Source organism: Carica papaya, chromosome 3 (assembly GCF_054855325.1).
Source record: "Carica papaya isolate Zhongbai chromosome 3, ASM5485532v1, whole genome shotgun sequence".
In the NCBI taxonomy this organism is placed as follows: Eukaryota; Viridiplantae; Streptophyta; class Magnoliopsida; order Brassicales; family Caricaceae; genus Carica; species Carica papaya.
In genome coordinates, this window is record NC_142311.1 from 25,851,839 (window position 1) to 25,871,237 (window position 19,399).

The window sequence follows — 19,399 nt, forward strand, 5'->3', positions numbered from 1 at the left end:
CATTTATATGATTATTTTTCATCACTATTTACTTGTTGAGATTTGAAGAATCATAGCTTATAGAAGGATAAGCTTTGTTGAAAATATGTCTGTAAAGCTTTTAACAAGAGAATGAATCCGCTGGATATTTCACAATAGCATATTTTATGAAATTTGGGATTGTGTAAAGCAGTTCATAAAATATGAGTTTGATTTTGGTTAACTGGATCCATAACTTTTAGTGCGTTGAAAAGAATTCCTGCTGCCAATTTAACCGCAGTCAGCTCGAAATTCTAATATTTACCAGAATATGTGTGATGCTATTGCTAGCTGTCGTTCACCTTCATAATCTTCCAGGTACCAAGCAAAAACAGATGAAGACGCCTATTCAGCTTGAGCTTCAGGCATCTCTTCTCCTTTATTTTCATTCTCAGATATATCAACATTTTTTTCGCTCAATTTTAAGCGAAGGGATCGACCCATCAGTTCCTGTAGGAGGGAAAAAAATTATTTGTAATTCCTTCTACTTGATGAATAAATAACTACTATTAAGAAAAAAAGGAAAAAAAAAAAAGAAAACAAGAATGGAAAACTTGAACACCGTAACATAATGACATTTTTCTGAAAAATCTGCCTTGACGCCAAAAGATGGGATCACACCATCAAGCTTTAAGCTCTTTTTTCCATATCTAATCCCTCACATGAATGGAAAAGAATGACTACAAGGTTGAGGTAATAACCCACATCTCTATAAAGGCTGTAAAAAGCTAACTCCTAAGTTATCACAGTATTAAGCGCAAATGGCAAATTCTCTCGAATTCAGACAACACATTACATAAATATTAAATATTATCGAAACAGAGAGTTTGATTCTCATGTTTCGGAGAAGGAAATATTAGTTATAGGAGGGAAACAACAAAAGATGGTGGATTAAATATCCTCTAAAATATGAAAAATAAAATAAGAAATGATAGTGACCACCTATTCTTTTGAGAGGATAGTTAGCAAACAATTATGAAACATTGACAAGGAAAGATCTTTCAAATAGCCATGCGCCTTAACCCACCAAGAAACCAAAAATGATATCTTATCCCAAAGAACCAAAAGAGAAGTATGATCCTTGAAAATCCATGCATTTCTTTTCAGTCAAAGAATCCATAACCCTGTAAACAGAGAACCCCACACCATATCACTCATTCTGATTCTTCGATCTCATACCCAGAAAAACAGAGCAAAAGGAACCCTCCAAATTCTCAGGCAAAATCCAAGAGGCACCAAAATTATCCAAAATCCGATACAAATTCTCCAAGCTATACACTGTTAAGGAAAGCTGCTCATGAGTCCCCTTAGCTCAATAACACATCAGACATACCCCAGGGAACAAGAGTAATTAGGCTGTGAGCTTGAAGCATATAACTAATCAGTATTCAGCCTACCCATAATCACACTCCAAACAAAACTTTTACTTTAGAAGGAACAAGAGCCTTCAAAAAGAACTCATCAAAGACATCATGGTGGGAATCTTGCATATTAGGGGTACGCTATATAACTTGCCTTTTCTTTTCTTTTTCACATTTTGGGAAAACAATTCATTCTTATTTGATCAAATTTGGGTTTTAAGGTAATTTATTCTTATCTGATGTACATCAGTTCATAATTTTGATTTTTCTTTAAATTCAGTACAGATTTCATTCGTTGACTTTCAAATTTTGGTATTTCAGCTTTACAACAAATATTCCATCTTACCATATGATCTTTGGCCTTTCCTACCAACATCCAAAGAAAGTCGCTCATGATCTTCTCAGTTCTGGTTAGATATTTTCTATTTATATTTTCTATTTATATTTTCTATGCTTACCCATTGTATTGAGTTTACGAGGACTATTCTTTATGTATGGACATGGTCACTAAAGGTAGTAACACAGTTAATTCATCCTAAATTTACATGGTAACAGAGCACCTGGGTAAAAATGAGTTCTGCCACTAGATCTTCCTCTTCTTAAAACTCCATTCCAGCCATGTCTTCTCACTTACACAAAACCTCTCATCCTTCATTCAGTGTCTCAATTATTAGGAAGCATGTTAGTGAAACTCTCAAAATTTATCACTCAGGAAATTTTTGCTTTCAAAGATCATTGTGTTACCGGCTACTTTGACAGTTCAAGTGCATGTCCTCTCATAGTCCTAGGCGATGCAAGTAACATCAAATCTAACCCAGATTCCCTCCTACTGCAGCAAGCGGATTCCCTTGTTCTCTCCAAGGCTTTGCAGCTTACTCAAATCAAACAGAACTCAAAACATATGGTAGGAAATTGAGCAACTTTCCACGATCAGGCCCATGCTTGGTTAATAAACTTATAATCCGAATTTTACAACACCCAAGAAGATGTCCTTGCCCTTGATGCATACCTGCAAAAGCTTAAACCCTTTTACGATTCTCTAACCTCCATTAGAAATTATCCCACTGATAAAGATCTTGTGCTTCAAATACTTGAGGAATTATTAGATGACTATGAAAACCTTGTAATCAGCTTAAGCATTCACAAACCTCTTCCTTTATTTATAGAACTTCAAACTGATTTCTACCAAAAAGAAATACACCTATCTAAGTATCACAAACCAACCAGCCTAGAGAAACCTCTGTGACCTTGTACCCTTCTATTCCTTCTCAATACCCGATATCCAAATCTGATGACCACAACTGTGCAAGCAGTCCTATGGAAAGGGGACATAGGCGTGATCACCACACTGGTTCCAGATGCAATCATAGCCCATGATTTCAACCCAAAAGTGCTCCTCACACTCCCCCAGATTTGCTTGGACCATAACCTGCAGGATCTATATGGCTCGAGCCTGCCCAGAGTTAAATCATTATGTTCGTCCTCATTCTACACCTACAACAAATCCAATGCAAATATACTCTGCTTTCTTCAGTCTCAACAATCAGCAAGACTACTTGCTTTGGCTTCCTGACAGATGTGCAATCTCCTACAAACCACCTTAGTTAATAATCTATTATGTATCTCACATGGTTCAATCTGAATAAATCTCTTTTCAAAAATACTCCTGTTCTTCCTTTTGCAATAGCTAATTTTGTCATAGCTAAAAAATTCATCCGAGTTAATAACTGTTCTATTCGGTTTCTTCTGTATGCGTTTATGCAAAGGATCTCAAAAGCAAACTCCATTCCTCAACTGCAATTGCTTAGAGAGTCCTCATTATTTCCCAGTCAGCCAACCTATGTCTACGGCCTCTACTGTTGCTCCTGTTTTCTTGTCGTTTCCACAACTCAAGTTATTTGGAATCACCACTTTGTGCACTGCAGGTCCTTTACTTCAGCTGTAACAAAGCAGACTTCACCCCTTCTTCATGAAATGTTTCAAGACCACTTTTCTGTACTTCTTGTAGTTTAGGGAAAAATGTTAGGCAAAATGTTTTAGATTATCATGTTAATGTTCCTACTCCTTTTTAAATAATACAGATTGATGGAAACCAAGTCATTTTTAGATCCTACTCTCTGTCACCACTTGGTTGGAGCTATACAATATCTTACTCTCACAAGACCCAACATTTGCTATTTTGCCAACCAAGTTTGTCAATTCATGCATGATACTTGTGATGATCGCCTTCAAGAAATGTAGCTTATCCTGCACTGTATTAGTGGGACCATCAACTATGGGTTACAGTAACTCAAATTATATTATATTAAATATAAAATAGACTAGAAGTCATAATTATATTAAATATGAAACTAATATTACATTTAGAAGTCTATCATTATAGTTTAGCAACTTTAAGGTTTTGTTTTTATCAGTACTTAGTTTTCTATTTATATTAGTATGCATATTTCTGTTTTACTACGAGTATGATGCCCAATCTTATTGGTATTAGTTTCCTATTTTATTTGAAGTAATATTTCTAATCTTATTAATTTTATATTTCCTAATCTATTCGAAAAAGACTTATTTAACATCGTATAAATATCTTTCTAAACTCTTTAAGATCATTATTCAATTAATCAATAACAAATTTTGAGAGTTTCTCAATTGTGATCCAATCAAATCTTAGGTGTGATACCTAAGAATCCTAGGTATAATATTTAGGTTTTCACCAAATTTCTAAATAGTACCTTATCCCACATCATGAGAACACTTGTTAATCCCTTAGTGGCTATTATATTTTCCCCAAATCCAATTTGATTTCTTGGAGTACCAAAAGTAGCCTTCTATCTCTTTTTTTTAAATAAAGCAGCCTACTCTCTCTCAATCCAGCATCAAGGCAAAGTACCATACAGTGGCACCTATTTTGCTCCTCATTTTTGGTTTCACAATCTTTACTTAGCTACAATTCTTTGTACCTTTGCAAACTATAATTTGGTGCGATAAGGTAAGTACTATTTACTTATAATCCAATTCAACATGCTCATTCCAAACATGTAGAACTAGATATTTGCTCTATTCATAAATTAGTTATTGCTGGTTTGCTTCCAGTACACTACCTTCCTACTAAGAATGACTTAGGGATACTTTCAGGAAAGCTCTCTCTTTCTCACAGTTTGCGTTGTTATGTTCCAAGCTTTGCATTCTACCACACTCATACCAAAGGTTGATGTTAAGATTTATTTTCTGTTTATATTTTCTATGCTTATCCATTTTATATAGTACCACATGCCAATTCTTTGTGTATATATATCGTTTAAAGGCACTAATACAGAGTCATCCTTATTTCAAAAAGAAAGAAATATACACAGAGTGCATTCAAAATTTCCACCTTTGAGATATTTTGACTGTCATATTCTTGCCCTTGTGACCTAATAGCCCAATGAAAAAAAGACTAGTTAATTTTTCTTACCTTCCCATCTAGAGCAGAAATTGCAGCCTCTGCTTCCTCCTTTGATGCAAAAGAAACAAAACCATACCCAGCAGCCTTTCCTGAAGGGCTATCAAATACAACCCTGGCTGAAACTGGGTTAAAATTGACAGAGAAAAATTCCCTGAGGTGACTGGATCTGACTTTCCAAGCGAGATTGGAGACGTAAAGTTTGTGGTGTGTCTCTGTAGAAGGGAGACTTGGAGGAGGTAGAGGAGAAGGTTTCTTGAATCTCTTAGCAAACTCTACTCTTATTATCCTCCCAGACACTTCCTGGACCAGAAAATACGGTGAGTAAACATATAAGCAAATATGAAATAGAAAAATGTTTCCTTGTTTAGATTATGATGGCAACTAAAAATGCAAATCCCTGATATTAGCAAATACACGCATATTCAGAATGAGAGAAGTTAAAATGAACTGTCATTAGTATAGTAAGTTATTATTGTAATTGGTATATCATTACTAGGATCTATTATTATTATTAGGTTATTTAGGAAATAGCAAATTTTAGTAGGTTTTTTTAAGTGCTTACGATTTAGAGAATTTTTAGATCATCTCTTATTATTTTGATATTTTCAACTTTAAGTTGAAAAAATGGTTGTAATTAGCGTCTACATTACAACTAACCTATATAAGAATAGAAAATACCATATACAAGTATAATTGAGAATTATCATGGTTTCATTATGTGTTCTCTCTATGATAACTTCACTTTATTCTCCTCTTGTTTTTGTTTGTGATACAGAATGAGCTCGCATTAAATTCCTAAATACTTTAGAAGTTATAATTATATTAAATGTAAAACTACTACACTATTTAAGAGTCCATAATATTTAAGAATATTATTATAGTTTTAGTAACCTAAGATTTTTATTTTTATTAATATATTTTCTATTTATATTAGAATTAGTTTTTCAAATATTATTAGTAAAGTAGTTTCTTATTCTTAGTTTCCTAATTTTACTATTTTACAATTTCTTATTTTAATTCTATTTAGAAAATTTTACTTAAAAGATTATTATAAATAACTTGTAATTTTACTTATTGGAGCATTCAGTTATTCAATAATATTTTGAAAATTTCTCAATTTTCTGGTTGTGTGATGAATTAAACCCTTAAGTGTGATGTTTAAGACTTCTTAAATATTATGTATAAGACACTCCAGGTCTGATGTGTAAGGTTTTTATCCCCAAATTCCCAATTGGACAAATCAACCCTATTGTCCCACATCAGTTTGTCTCCCTGTTCTCTTGTTCTTTATTTTTATGTCATATTTTCCTCGACCAAAGTAGGTTTTCCTCCACTAATTAGTATCATAGCCTAATTCACATCCAACTCTTCCATTAAAAAGAACGAATCCATCATCTTATTGGACAAGAAGCTCATTTTGCCTCACTGGAAGACTATCATCAACTCCCAAACAGTGCCTTACATTGTCCCCGCCAACCTGACCCAAAGCTGTCTGCTATCCAAAGCCAACTCAGCTCATCCCCAAAAAAGCACAATTAAATATCTCAGCAGAGCTTAAAAGAGTACGACTTGATAATTTCCTAGTAGCTATCAGCCTACCATTGTTCCTATTTGTGGTTCCTATCCAGATGCAGGACCATCTAGCATAACTTTTTGTAATAAAGATCCCTATTAGAATTATTATACTTTGGTAAGGTTTTGCAGTTAGTATATTTTATTAAGATTTTGTCTCTTATTTAATCAAGTAATCACATTTTTCAAGGGTTGCTGTGGTGTAGTGGTTATCACGTTAGTCTTACACACTAAAGGTCCCCAGTTCGATCCTGGGCAGCAACATTAATTGCTCTAATATGTATATATAATTTTTTTTATTTCAAAAAAAAATTCTGTTATCTATTTAAGAAATATCACATTAAGTCATGTAAATACCCTCTAAATACATGGGATACTCATTATTATTCTAAAAACTACTTATGAATAAAAACTGATACTCTTGTTCATTGAGTGCTTATAAATCAAGTGATTATAATTGTGAAATGATTTTGGTTGTTGTCACTCCCTGACTTTTCTATTTACTTCTCTATTGTTCTAAAACTATCCTGCTCTGCAACATCATGAATCAAATTCCCACACACAAATCCCCAATTTCCCAAAATCATAAGAATCACTGAAATAAACTTTCAAAAGAAAAACAAAAACTAGAAATCCAATTAAATAACACAAAGCAAGCCATAGTCTCCTTTCCAACACTCTCACCATCATAGCAGGTAGATGAAACCACCCAGGCTATCAGACTAGCCAACAACCAGCCGCTCCACCTAGTTGCAACTCCTACCACAGTCAGAATTAGCCACACTGGCAAGCAACACCCTGAATTGTTGCACTATTGGAACTTGCATTTTCCAGTCACATCCATAATCAACAACCACAGATTTGGAACCCACATTTTGGGAAAAGTCATAGCCAAAACCTAAACTACCAACAATCACCAAAAGCAGGTGCATGATGCTTCGGTCACTGAGCACTATTAGTGACTATCGTATTTGATATGTGAACAGGTTCAATCTAACTGGACCAGTCGGGTCCACACTTCCCGGTTCACCCATATTAAAATCAGTTTTTACTTGGTTCATACCCATTCACAAGGTTTATGGATGTACTCTTTCTATTTTTCAGGTCATCTTTGGCAAATTCACATTCCTTGACTTGTTCTAGATATGTCCAATCACTCTTAAAGTAAAACTAGAGCTTTCTTTATGCTCTTAAATAAGTACTACTAGATTCCCTTGGAAAAAAAAAAGTAAGGTAGCCAAGGAATAAGAGATAAAAGCTTTTTTCTCCCCTTATCACTCTAATACCTTGTCAAGCTCATAACTCATCCAAAACATACCCAGTACCAACCCAACTCAATCAAAATGGCATATATAGTTATTAGCTGTCTATAAATCTCCTCAATGCAAGGTTGACCAAAGGACCATCAATTAAACTACACAAGTCTAGTTCTAGTGAGCTTCATGAATCTATGGATAGTGGCATGTCTTGTATGCAAGACACATGCTTTCACTATGGGAAAATTGGAAAGTTAAAAAAGGACTAAGAAGTCCTTAAAGGGTCCATGTGCCTTTTCTGAAGGTTTTCAATTGTGACAATAGGCCCTCTTAAAGTTTCCTGGGCAAGAAAAGAATATACTTTTAGGAAAAGCATAAATCTTCCAAATTTATTTCTAGGGAAAAGTACAATGTCAACCTTTAGGATAAGAGAAACGCAAATAGAAAGATTTCGCACTCGATTTACTTTCCAGATTCCAAGCTGGTTCATTCCTCATCAGTCATCGGGGCATCCACCGGGCAGTAAGAGAGATGTTGCATTAACATATCCTCTTCTTGCCAATCATTCAAATTTTCTTACAAAGTTGACTTTCCAAAATGTATTGGCTGTATCCAGGAGAATATTCATTCACCTTAGCCTCCTTTCTTCTTGGTTAGAAAAACAAAAAAAAAAGGAAAAGGAACTGCAGCTACAAGGTGGCACCTTTGTTCTAGTCATCCTCCTAAAACCCCACACTTCGATTTGAGGCCACCCTTCAATCTAAAGCACCCACAGGACTCATCCCAGCCCATTTCCACAAGCCGATTTTATTGGGTTGTGTAGATTGCTTTACCCTCTAACCCCAGCTACAAGACCAAACTTGACTTTCAATGCCGTCCAGAAAAAGCTATTTCCAAAAATCCATTATTCTCCAAACCCATTTCTCAAGCCAAGAAGAGCCTTGTTGAAGCAATCTAGAGATCTTAGACCAAAGGGAAAAAAATAGAAATAACTTCTTCCTCGAGACTCATCTCATTTGGACCAAAAGATTTCAACTTTCACACATCTGGATATTTGAAGAATGCTTCCTTACATAAGCAGTCATTGCATGTAATCCTCAATGTATCAACCTGTCCTTGCAATATCTTGAGCACTATTTGCTCCAAGTTTGTTCCGCATAGGTTGAACACTGGAGATTTGTTCAAGGTTTCTAGGTCGCGCTGTGTTACCAACACTTAGAATTATGTAGATAACAATTGTTACTCATTGATCATTGTAATCATGACAGGTTTTCACTATGAAATTTTCCTTGCATAAACTCTTTCTCCCAAAATCTTTAATAAAATTTAATAACGACAAGATAAGAAACGGAAAATATCTACTCAATCTTCAATTAACGAAAAGGAGCAAGCTACATTATATAAAAATGGATAAACAAATAACTAAACCTTACATGAGAATCAAATTTATCTACCGCAGCTTGAGCCCCCTGGCCAGAAGACATCGTCACAAAGGCAAACCCTCTACTCCTTCCATCCTTTTGCTTTATAATCTAAATTGAAGAAAGACACTAAAACCCCATGTTATAAGAACAAGTTAAGCTAGAAGAAATTCATCGGAGAAGAAGTACCTCAACATCTACTACACTTCCACACTGGCCAAAGAGGTCCTTGACATCCGCGACAGAGAAAGACCAAGGTAAATTCAACACGAAAAGTTTTCTTTTGAAACTTGATTGCTGAACTTTCTCTGTTTTTGAGTCTGTACGAGCCTCCTGCAAAGTAGAACATTGTGCACAGGAGAATCTTTCAACTGCATGCTGAGAAGGAAGGTAAAGGAAATTACTAGAAAGCGAATCGGCAGACTTGAAGATATGCAGCCTTACGAGGGAAGGAGGGGTTTTGGGACTAAAGTGAAATTTAGAGGAGGAAGAAGGATGGAATGAAGAGAAGCAGTAGGCAGAGAATGCCGCTTCAAGAACCGCCATTATTTCAGGCATCCAAGGAGACAGATGCGATAAGGATAAGGTAGAAGAACATAAATATCTTTGTTTATTTGAAATTTGTGTGTGTGTAAAAATTACAAAATTTTAAATTATACAATTAATTTTAATTAATATTTTGACCTAATAACAAATGTGTTTTTATACGAAACTACTATAATATAGCATGATTTATGGATGTGCTTCAATTTAATTTAATATATAATTTTCATTTAATTTAATTTTTACATTAATTCATTCATAATATATTGTATGTTTATAAATAGAGATTATAAAATATTTGAATTGTATGGAAAATAGAGAAAAGAATTTACATTTTAGCTTATATTCATCTTTTGTTAGTTTCTTATTTGTTACCATCATCATATTTTTCTTTAAAAATTTTATAACCAATATGATTCCAATTTAGCATTTTCTCATATACACTTTCACTTTCTCTACTTTAATTCATTATATTACTCTAATATTGTAATATTATTCTAATTAGTTCTAGTATATTTTTGTATATAAATATTATTTTTCTAATTGAATTTTTATTTTATTTTTTAATTAAATTATATATACATATATATTCATTTTAATTAGTTTGTAATCTTCATTTTTTTTGTTAATATATTTAATAATATCTTTTCATAAATTAATTATAGCAAATATTATAGAACTCCAATTTTTTGCCATTGATAGTACATATAAGAACTATTTATTATAAATACTTGATGATAAAATTCATTTAAATGTTATGAGTATTAGAGATATAATATAAGAAAGATAAAGTGCACCCATGCAAAATTGTGCCAAAACAATGATTTTCCTTTGTCACAATTTTCATGAAGGATTAAAATTTTAAGTTACCTTATGTAGCAGCCCCGAAAATTTAAAATGGAATTTATATTCAAAAATATCAAATGCAGAAGCGAGATCAAAATTTCAGTTAACATCCCTTACACGAAAACAAAAAACGTACTCAAAATATAAAAGATTAAACTAACAAAAAAAAGAACTCGAAAGTAAAGCTATGAGTATGACTATGGAGTCTTTAGGCATCCCCTTCGTCGTCCTCCTGCGGAACGGGCTCAGGAACCATGTCTTCCTGATCTGAAATGATTAAATAAGGAATGAGCTACACTAGCCCAGTAAGGACATCACGATATCTCACCGTCACGGAGGTAAAGGTGGGTAGAAAACACAAAAGATCAATAGAGCATGATTTATAACAAATCCTTTTATTAATAATAAAACCTTTACCATCCACTTACCTCGGTGGAATTTATAAAACAATATACGAAAGCAATAACATTATCATAATCATGGAATCATATAAACTGTAAAACATAACACTTATCACGCCTTTTGTAATTCAATCATTATACAATATATCTTTTCCTCATTTACCAGCCTACTAGTATCCGTGGGGGTCCATAGGGGTCCCGCTACCCGTTAACCTTTAACATTCGTCATCAGATTCCAGGGCCGTCCCCATACCCCGTCCGGTATGGGCGCCAAAACCATAAACCTCAATACCCCGTCCGGTATGAGGGTGAAACGGGCCGTCCCCATACCCCGTCCGGTATGGGCGCCAAAACACATAAGATCTCCATACCCCGTCCGGTATGGGAGATCACAATCCCGGTAGGGTTCCCTACGGACCCGGTCCGTCCACCATCTCCCAGGATATCTAGTCAGGCTGAACACATTATACAATTTCCATTTACATAATCTTTCATTCTCCTTTTCCCTCAGTCAACATTATCAATCACATACAAACAAGCAAAACGATAATTTATGCCAAACAGACAACATACAGTATCAATATCCCGGTCATTCAATCCATAATCAATAAAACAGTAAAATATGCACACGAAACTATAAAATGAAAACATCGAACCTCATGCTGCATTTAAAACTGTAAAACAGGCCAAATAACAATTAACCGACAAACATACTAGACTCGGGCTCCATTAGCGACCTTAAGCAATTTCACACATTCGTTGATTCATGAAATACCGTTTTATCATTTATTGGACTTTAAAACCGTGATAGGAAATAGGGTGAGGGGTCCTTACTCGTTTCGGGGTCCGAACACGGCTTCACAGTGCGCTTGCAGGCTGTCCCTAATTTTCCCTGAATTTTCCTCGGGAAACTGAAACGCACTACTGGTACCTGCACGTGTTCCAAAAAATCCCAAATTAGGCCCAGGGCCCCTTTCGGCCCAAATCGCAACTCCGGCACGGCGCCGCCGCTAGCGGCGGCGATTCGCCTCGGGTTGACTGTTTTCGGCCGTTTCCGGCCGAATTCGGCCACACTCGCATCGGTCCCTGCGAGAAAACAACCCTAGGGCCCTCGGGGGGCCAAAAAATCACAGAAAAATGGAGCTTACCGGCGGCGGCGCTCTCGGGTGCAGCGGCTCTCCGGCGAGGTTCATGTTTTGGTGATTCAGCTCCGGTCAACCTGTAGAGAAAAGAATAGTGATCACGGTGATATAAAAATTGCATCAAACGGAGGCCGGAAAGGGCCTCATCGGAGGCAAAAATCGAGAAGGGGCGCGGCGGCGCCGCTGGACTTCGGCCATGTATTCCGGCCGTTTGGCCGGGATTTTGGCTCCGATTTGGCCACAGGAGGAATCAGCGTGGAAAAACGAGTCGGGGGTACGAAATTTACCTCGATCGGCGGTCGGAAATTCCTCCGGTGCGGCGGCGGGTGGCGGCGGCCGGCTTCTGGTTCGTCTTCTCCGGCGAGCGGCAGGCGGCTAGGGTTTGTGGTCTGGTGTGGGGGTTCTATTTATAACCCTTTGCCTTTTGATCTCAGCCGTCCATTTTGTTTTAATCTGGGCCGTCCGATCGCACGCTTGATCTGGGCCGTCCGATCGCACCTACGCGGATCGCCAACGTGGCCCTTTTTGGAACGACGTGATCTTGCCACGTGGCAGGTCCCGGTTGGCCGGGACTGCTGACGTGGCTGCCGACGTGGCTTTTTTTTTTTTTTTCGGCCCCTTTCCGGGCACTACACCTTAGTAAAAGATCCTCTTGAATTTAGAAAAATTCTGATAAGATATTATGACCATAAAAAAACATTAATTCTTCCAAAAAGTATATTATGGTTAGATGCATTTAAGATTAAAAGAATTTCAATATAAGTCAATCTGATTTTATAGTACTTTGTATAAATTCTTAATTAAAATTATGAGCAAAAAATAATATTGATGAAGATAGGTCTGAGAAAATATTCTCTATTTTTCATGTATAACATCAAATATGTTCATCCAGTAATAATATCAAGAGAAATGTTTCAAAAAATGATCTAAATTAATTTTATGTCTTTTTGCTTAACAAAATAATAAACCATCAATGAAAAATGATTACGTCATATTTCTTAAAGTGAATGCAATAACTATTAATAATTTTAGATGTAGACGAGGTCATCGTCATGGTCATAGTCAAGATGTGGATATGGTTAAATTTTAAATAGATATTATAGATGTCATAATAAAGAATTATTATGTTCGCTATATATGAAAAACTATGAAGAAAATAAAGAAAAAAGTGGACATAATAGTAATCTAAAGATTGTAGAAAGTAGTGTTAATGATGTGGCACCAAGAATATTCATCATATACTTACCGGTGCGTTAAAGCATCTAGTTGATCTTTACCAAACTTTAACTAAAAGAAAATGAGAAAAATTTTGTTTCTAAAAAAAGTGCTTTCAATCAAGATTTTATTAATATGACATATTTTAATATATTTAGTTTTTTTGAAATCTAGAAGGAAATATTGATTTGGAGATGGAAATATCAAAAACTAAAAAATTATCTCTTGTATTATTTTGTTATTTTTTCTTAATTCATTTGTTATTTAAATCCAAATATTAATATATGTTGAACTCTCTTTTAGTTATTAAATATATTTATTTTATATTAATGAAGACAAATGGAAGCTTTTTTAAAATTTAGTTGGATCAAAAATCAAGAATAAAGATATATATTTGGTTGGTAGAACAACAACATATACCATATTAAAGATAAAAAAATATTTTTCTCATTTAATAATGGGTAAATATTAACACAATATATGATAATAAAAGAACTGTTGATAACTCTGAAAAAGTTTATATTATTATCTGAAAGAACAAGTATATTTGTAAATACCCGTAACTTAAAGGAAATGAATTTTTTATTTTAAATGAGGAAACATATAAAAAAGTTAGAGTTACATTCCTTACACAGTAAATTTCAATGCCCAATAAAACTACAGGAAAGTACCTTCTACAACAATTTGTAAAAAAAAAAAAGAAACAAATAAATGATTAAAAACAAGTAAATAAATGTCTTAGGGGGGGGTTAACCTCTACTAGGACTTGATGGAGTCCAGGAGGTAATCTACTCATAATCCTCCTAGTGATTAGGATTTAGATTTTGTTTTTCTTGATTTGAAATAGTTAATAGAAGAGTGAGCTACACTAGTAAAAAAATATCATGCTAATCACTGATACGGAAAACTGAAGGTTAGTAAAAATTATAAAACAGCTAATGAAGCCCTTTGTTTAAGTAAATTTGTTTAATATAAAGAAAATTATTTATTCCATACTTATTATTGTGAGTTTTCCAAAATCAATCTATAAAAACAAATACTTGGATAACATTGTGATTTCATATAGAAGTGAACAGGATTAACAATTCTTCTTTTAACCTGCTTACTGGAATTCTTGGGGGTCCATAAGGATATTCTCCTACTCTTGAACCCAATATCTAGATTTGTCAGTTAACCCAGCCATCTTCATACCCCGTTTGGTAGTGGACGTCACTATCGCTTCGATACCTCGTCCGGTATGAGGGTGAACCATGTCTCCCAAACCCTTCCGATATAGGACTTTTAGCCCTATCCGGCTGAGATAATGTCTACAATAGGGTTTTTTATATACCGGATCTGTCCACCATTTTTCAGGATACCCAGTAAGCCTTTCATACATGTATCTATATCATCAATTAATCATCAATTTTATACTAATATTTCATATTCACAAATCAACTGTAGATTATGCAAACAAACGATATATACATTAAGAACATAATTGAGATATTTTATTTCAGAACAGATCAATACGAGAATGTGCAGTGAGGTAAACCAAACAACCGAAAAAATAATCAAAACCATCAATTAAATACGTATAATATAATAGTAGACAATTCAAGTAGTACAGGAAAATAAATAGTTAATCAGGGCAAATATGAATTGACTAGTTCTGACTCCACTAGTGACCTGTAATTATTTTTAGAATTTTTTACTAAACACAAGATATGCAATTATTAAGCCTCAATTTACTATAATAGGGAATAGGGTGAGGAATTCTTGCCTGGATCGATGTTTCGAAATGTCGTGCTATCTACTACACCTTCGGACAGTCTCTAGCTTTCCTGAATTTTTCATACGAAAATTAAAATACTTGTCACATAGTAAAAAATACTCAAAAAAGTTAAAATCGGTATTGAAAAATCTTTCCAGCAAATTTAGGGTTCTGGCACAATAGCAGCACAGTACTCCAGCACCGGCTTCGCCGCCCACAACGGCAATTAGCTTTGGCCTAGCCGGTTTTGGCCGGTTTTACACGTATCTCTGTAAAAAAATATGTTAGAAAGCCTCGATTGGCCGAAAAAATTAAAAAATTGACACCTACCTACGGGGGAGGGGGGGGGGGGGTCTCTGGGTGTGGCAGCTCCACTGGTCCTCCTTCACGACTGAGGTTTTTCTTTGGCTAACCTACACCACAAAGAGATGGTGAACACGATGGTTAAAGAATTGTGTGAAACATGAAACGAGAAAGGGTTTATCGGAGAGGGTTTTGGGTCTTGGCGCGACGACTCAGCTGGACTTTACCTATAGTTTTCGGCTCACCTGTCGTCCTTTTTGCTCTGATATGGCCACAAGGAGTCTCGAAATTGAATTCCAGGCTGGAAGGGAAAATTTTTACCATTTTTGGTGATTGACGGTGGCTCTAGTGTAACGGTGGTGGTGGTCGGCCTCCTTCTTCGACGTCTGATTCTTCTCCTCCGGCAAGGGCTAATGCGGCTAGAGTAAGGGTTCCCTAGAATGTGATGTTTAGATACCTTTCCCGTGTCAATCTGGGCTGTTCGTTTAGAAACACGTGATCTTCTTTCGTCCCTTAGATTTATCTTAATTGGAGAATGAATCTGGACCGCATGATCAAAATGAATCTGATCGTTCGATCACGTCTAAAAAGAAAAAACATCTGGACCATTCACGCGTGCGGGATGAGATCTAGACTGTCAAATCGTCAGGTATACGGATCACTTGCATGGCCTCTCGCATGGCCTCTCGCATGGTGCCAATATCAGCGGGGTTGCCATGCGCCGTGTTCTGGTTCGCCGGGGCTACTGACCGAGTTGTCCCACGTAGCCAAACTTCTTCTTTTTGCGATTTAATCCCTTGTTTTTAATTTTTTTTTTCAAAAATATCCCCCCGTATTTAAAATTTCACCCATTTTTCTCAAAATTATTTTTAATTTGGTCCATAATTTATTTTTTCTCAAAAAATTAATAAAATTTAAATTAGAATGAAAATTTTTAATTATTTATATATTTTTTTATAAATAAAATTTTTTTAACTCGAGCCAATTTTCGGACCTGGGTATTACAACTCTCTCCCTTTAAGAAAAATTTAGTCTCTCAAATTTATCACCCTCTCACTTAGTCAAACAGTTGAGGATACTGGGCTCTGAAATCCGATTCTAGCTCCCAGGTAGCCTCTTCCTGTGTATAATTCTGCTATAGAACCTTGACAAAGGGAATTTCTCTGTTGTAAAATACTCTGCTCTTCCGGTCTACAATGCCTATCGGTACCTCCCTCATAGGATAAATCCTCCTGGAGTGAAAGGAGCTCGTGAAATAGGATATGTGAAGGGTTCGGGTTGTACTTACATAGTATAAACACATGAAATACATTATAGACTCTAGATAGCTCTAGGAGTAGTGCTAGTTTGTAAGTGGACGTACCAATCCTGTCTAAGATTTCAAACGATCCAATGAACCAGAGATTTAATTTTCTCTCTTACCAAACCTACTAATCCCCTTGAAATGGGTGACCTTAAGAAACACCCGGTCACCTTTTTCAAATTCCAAATCTCTCCTCCAAATGTCCGCATAATTTTTCTGCCTATTCTGAGCTATTTGGATGTTCCTCTTGATTTTAACTATCTTGGCTATGGTCTCCTTTACAAGATCTGGGCCAAATAATTTTCTATCACCCACCTTTTCCCAATATATCCACGACCTACAAGGTTGGCCATACAATGCATCGTATGGGGTCATGCCGATACTTGCTTGGTAGTTGTTATTGTAGGCAAACTCTATTAAAGGTATGTGATCATCTCAATGGTCTCTAAAGTTTAGAACACAAGTTCGGAGCATATCCTCTAGTGTGCGAATTGTTCATTCTGATTGTTCATTGGTTTAAGGGCGGAATGCAGTGCTGAGGGTCCCATTGCTTGCTGAAAACTATATCAAAATTGAAAAGTGAACCTGGAGTCTCTGTCGGATACCACTATCATCGAGACTCCATGTAGCCTGATTATCTCTCGGATATAGATTCTCGCTAGCTTATCCAAAGGGTCGGTCATCTTGATAGCTAAGAAATGAGAGGATTTGGTGAGCCGGTCGACAATTATCCATATAACATCATGTCCTGAGCATGCCATAGGCAACTCTATCACAAAGTCCTTCGTGATATATTCGCATTTTCACTCTAGAATCTGGAATGACTGAAGTAGCCTACCTGAGCATTGATGTTTTTCCTTAACTTGTTGACATATCAGGCACTTAGAGACAAAATAAGCTATCTTTCTCTTCATCCCGCTCCACCAAAATTGGGGTCGTATACTTTAATACATCTTAGTACTTCCGAGATGTATGACGAACTTTGAGTAATAAGCCTCTATCATGATACCCATTTTCAGTTCACTGTCATCTGGAACATATACTCTGTCCTAGAATCTGAGAAACCATTGGTAGAAACCTAGAATTCCATATTTACTCCCTGTTCTGCATCATTCCTGAGAGTTATTAGGGTAGAATTGGTCAATTGGACTTCCTTTATTTTCTGAATTAGTTTGAGTTTGACAGTTAGATGGGTCAGACATGCAACCCTCTTCAAGTCCTAAAGTTGTATCTGTTGTCCCTGTATTCAGAAACCATTAAGTGAGCCAACATACCTGCATTTTTTCTGCTGAGCGCATCGATTACCATATTGCCCTTACCGGGTTATATAAAATCTTGCAATCATAATCCTTGAGGAGCTCTATCCAATGTCTCTGATGCGTGTTGAGATCCTTTTGAGTGAATATATACTTCAAGCTTTTATGGTCTATATAACTATTAAAAGTCTCCCAATACAAGTAGTGGCGCTAGGTCTTCATGGTATAGATAATAGCGGCAAGTTTCACGTCGTGGGTGGGGTAATTTTTCTTGTGACTCTTCAACTACTTGAACTCATAGGCTGTAACTTTCTAATACTGCATCAGAACATAACCTAACCCTATGTAGGAGGCATCACTATACACTGTGTATCCACATGTCCCACTCGGTAGAGCCAACACGGGTGCAGTAGTTAACCACTTCTTGAGTTCTGTAAAACTCCTTTTGCAATCCTCGTTCTACTCAAACTTGATGTTCTTCTTTGTAAGTCGGATCAATGGAGTGGCTAGATTAAAAAAATCCTTCCACAAACCTGCGTTAATATCATGTCATTCCCAGAAAGCTATAGATCTATTAACCAAAGTTAATTTTTTTCAACCGAATACTGCCTCAACTTTCTCAGGATTCACTGACACCCCATCATTTGATATTACGTGCCCTAAAAAGGTAGTATGCCTAAGCCAAAATCCACATTTGCTCAATTTTGCATACAACTTCTTTTCCCTAAGAACTTGTAAAACATGAGTCAGGGGATGAGTGTGTTCCTCTCTACTCTTTGAATAGACCAGAATATCATCAATGAATACGATGACGAACTGATCTAGGAATTATCTAAAAATCATATTCATCAAGTCCATAAAAATAGTTGGTATATTAGTTAGGCTAAATGGCATGACCGGGAACTCATAGTATCTGTATCTAGTCTTGAAGGCTATATTGGGAATATCCTCTGTTATGATCTTTACCTGATGGTAACTCGAATGCAAGTATATATTGGAGAAAACATAGGCTCCTTGTAACTGATTGAAAAGATCACCAATTCGGGAGAGGGAGTACTTGTTCTTGATTGTGACTCTTTTAAATTCCTTGTAGTCAATACACAACCTTAGAGACCCATCCCATTTCCTTGCAAACGTGACTCCAACACCCTAGGGAGATATATTGTGTGGGATGAACCCACTATCCTGCAATTCTTTGATTTATTTTCTCAGCTCTTCCATCTCTACTCGACTCATGCGGTAAGGGGCAACTGAGATGGGATGGGTGCCAGGCTGAAAATCCATGGTTAATTTGACTTTTCTGTTCATTGATAATCCAGGTAGTTCATTAGGAAATACATTCAGAAATTCTCGGACTACAAGGATCTCTTAGATTCAGATTTCTTTCTTAGCCTTGCCTAATATAAAAAAAACAACCGAGTTAAACTGTCATATAATAATGCAATTGGCATGAGGAAAAAAAAATCTAACACTTTTATTAATTTGTGAATGACTCTTCATTAGGAAGGTTGAATACAAGTTTTTTATGGAAGCAGTCTACAGTTGAGTGATATGCCGCTAAGTAGTT

The 19,399-nt window shown here is 35.8% G+C and overlaps 1 protein-coding gene and 1 non-coding gene across 2 annotated transcripts; one reads left to right on the forward strand and one right to left on the reverse strand.

The window, feature by feature from the left end:
• Positions 1–57: 57 nt before the first annotated feature.
• Positions 58–9,655, reverse strand: LOC110818617 (RNA-binding (RRM/RBD/RNP motifs) family protein). The gene is made up of 4 exons (XM_088216341.1): positions 9,260–9,655; positions 9,083–9,181; positions 4,831–5,121; positions 58–468 (listed from the first exon to the last, which is right to left on the reverse strand). The coding sequence occupies exons 1-4, from the start codon at positions 9,626–9,628 to the stop codon at positions 364–366; spliced, it is 864 nt and encodes a 287-aa protein (XP_088072467.1). The 5' UTR covers positions 9,629–9,655; the 3' UTR covers positions 58–363.
• Positions 6,585–6,657, forward strand: TRNAV-UAC (transfer RNA valine (anticodon UAC)). The gene has a single exon. It is a non-coding gene; the product is annotated as a tRNA-Val (tRNA).
• Positions 9,656–19,399: the final 9,744 nt, after the last annotated feature.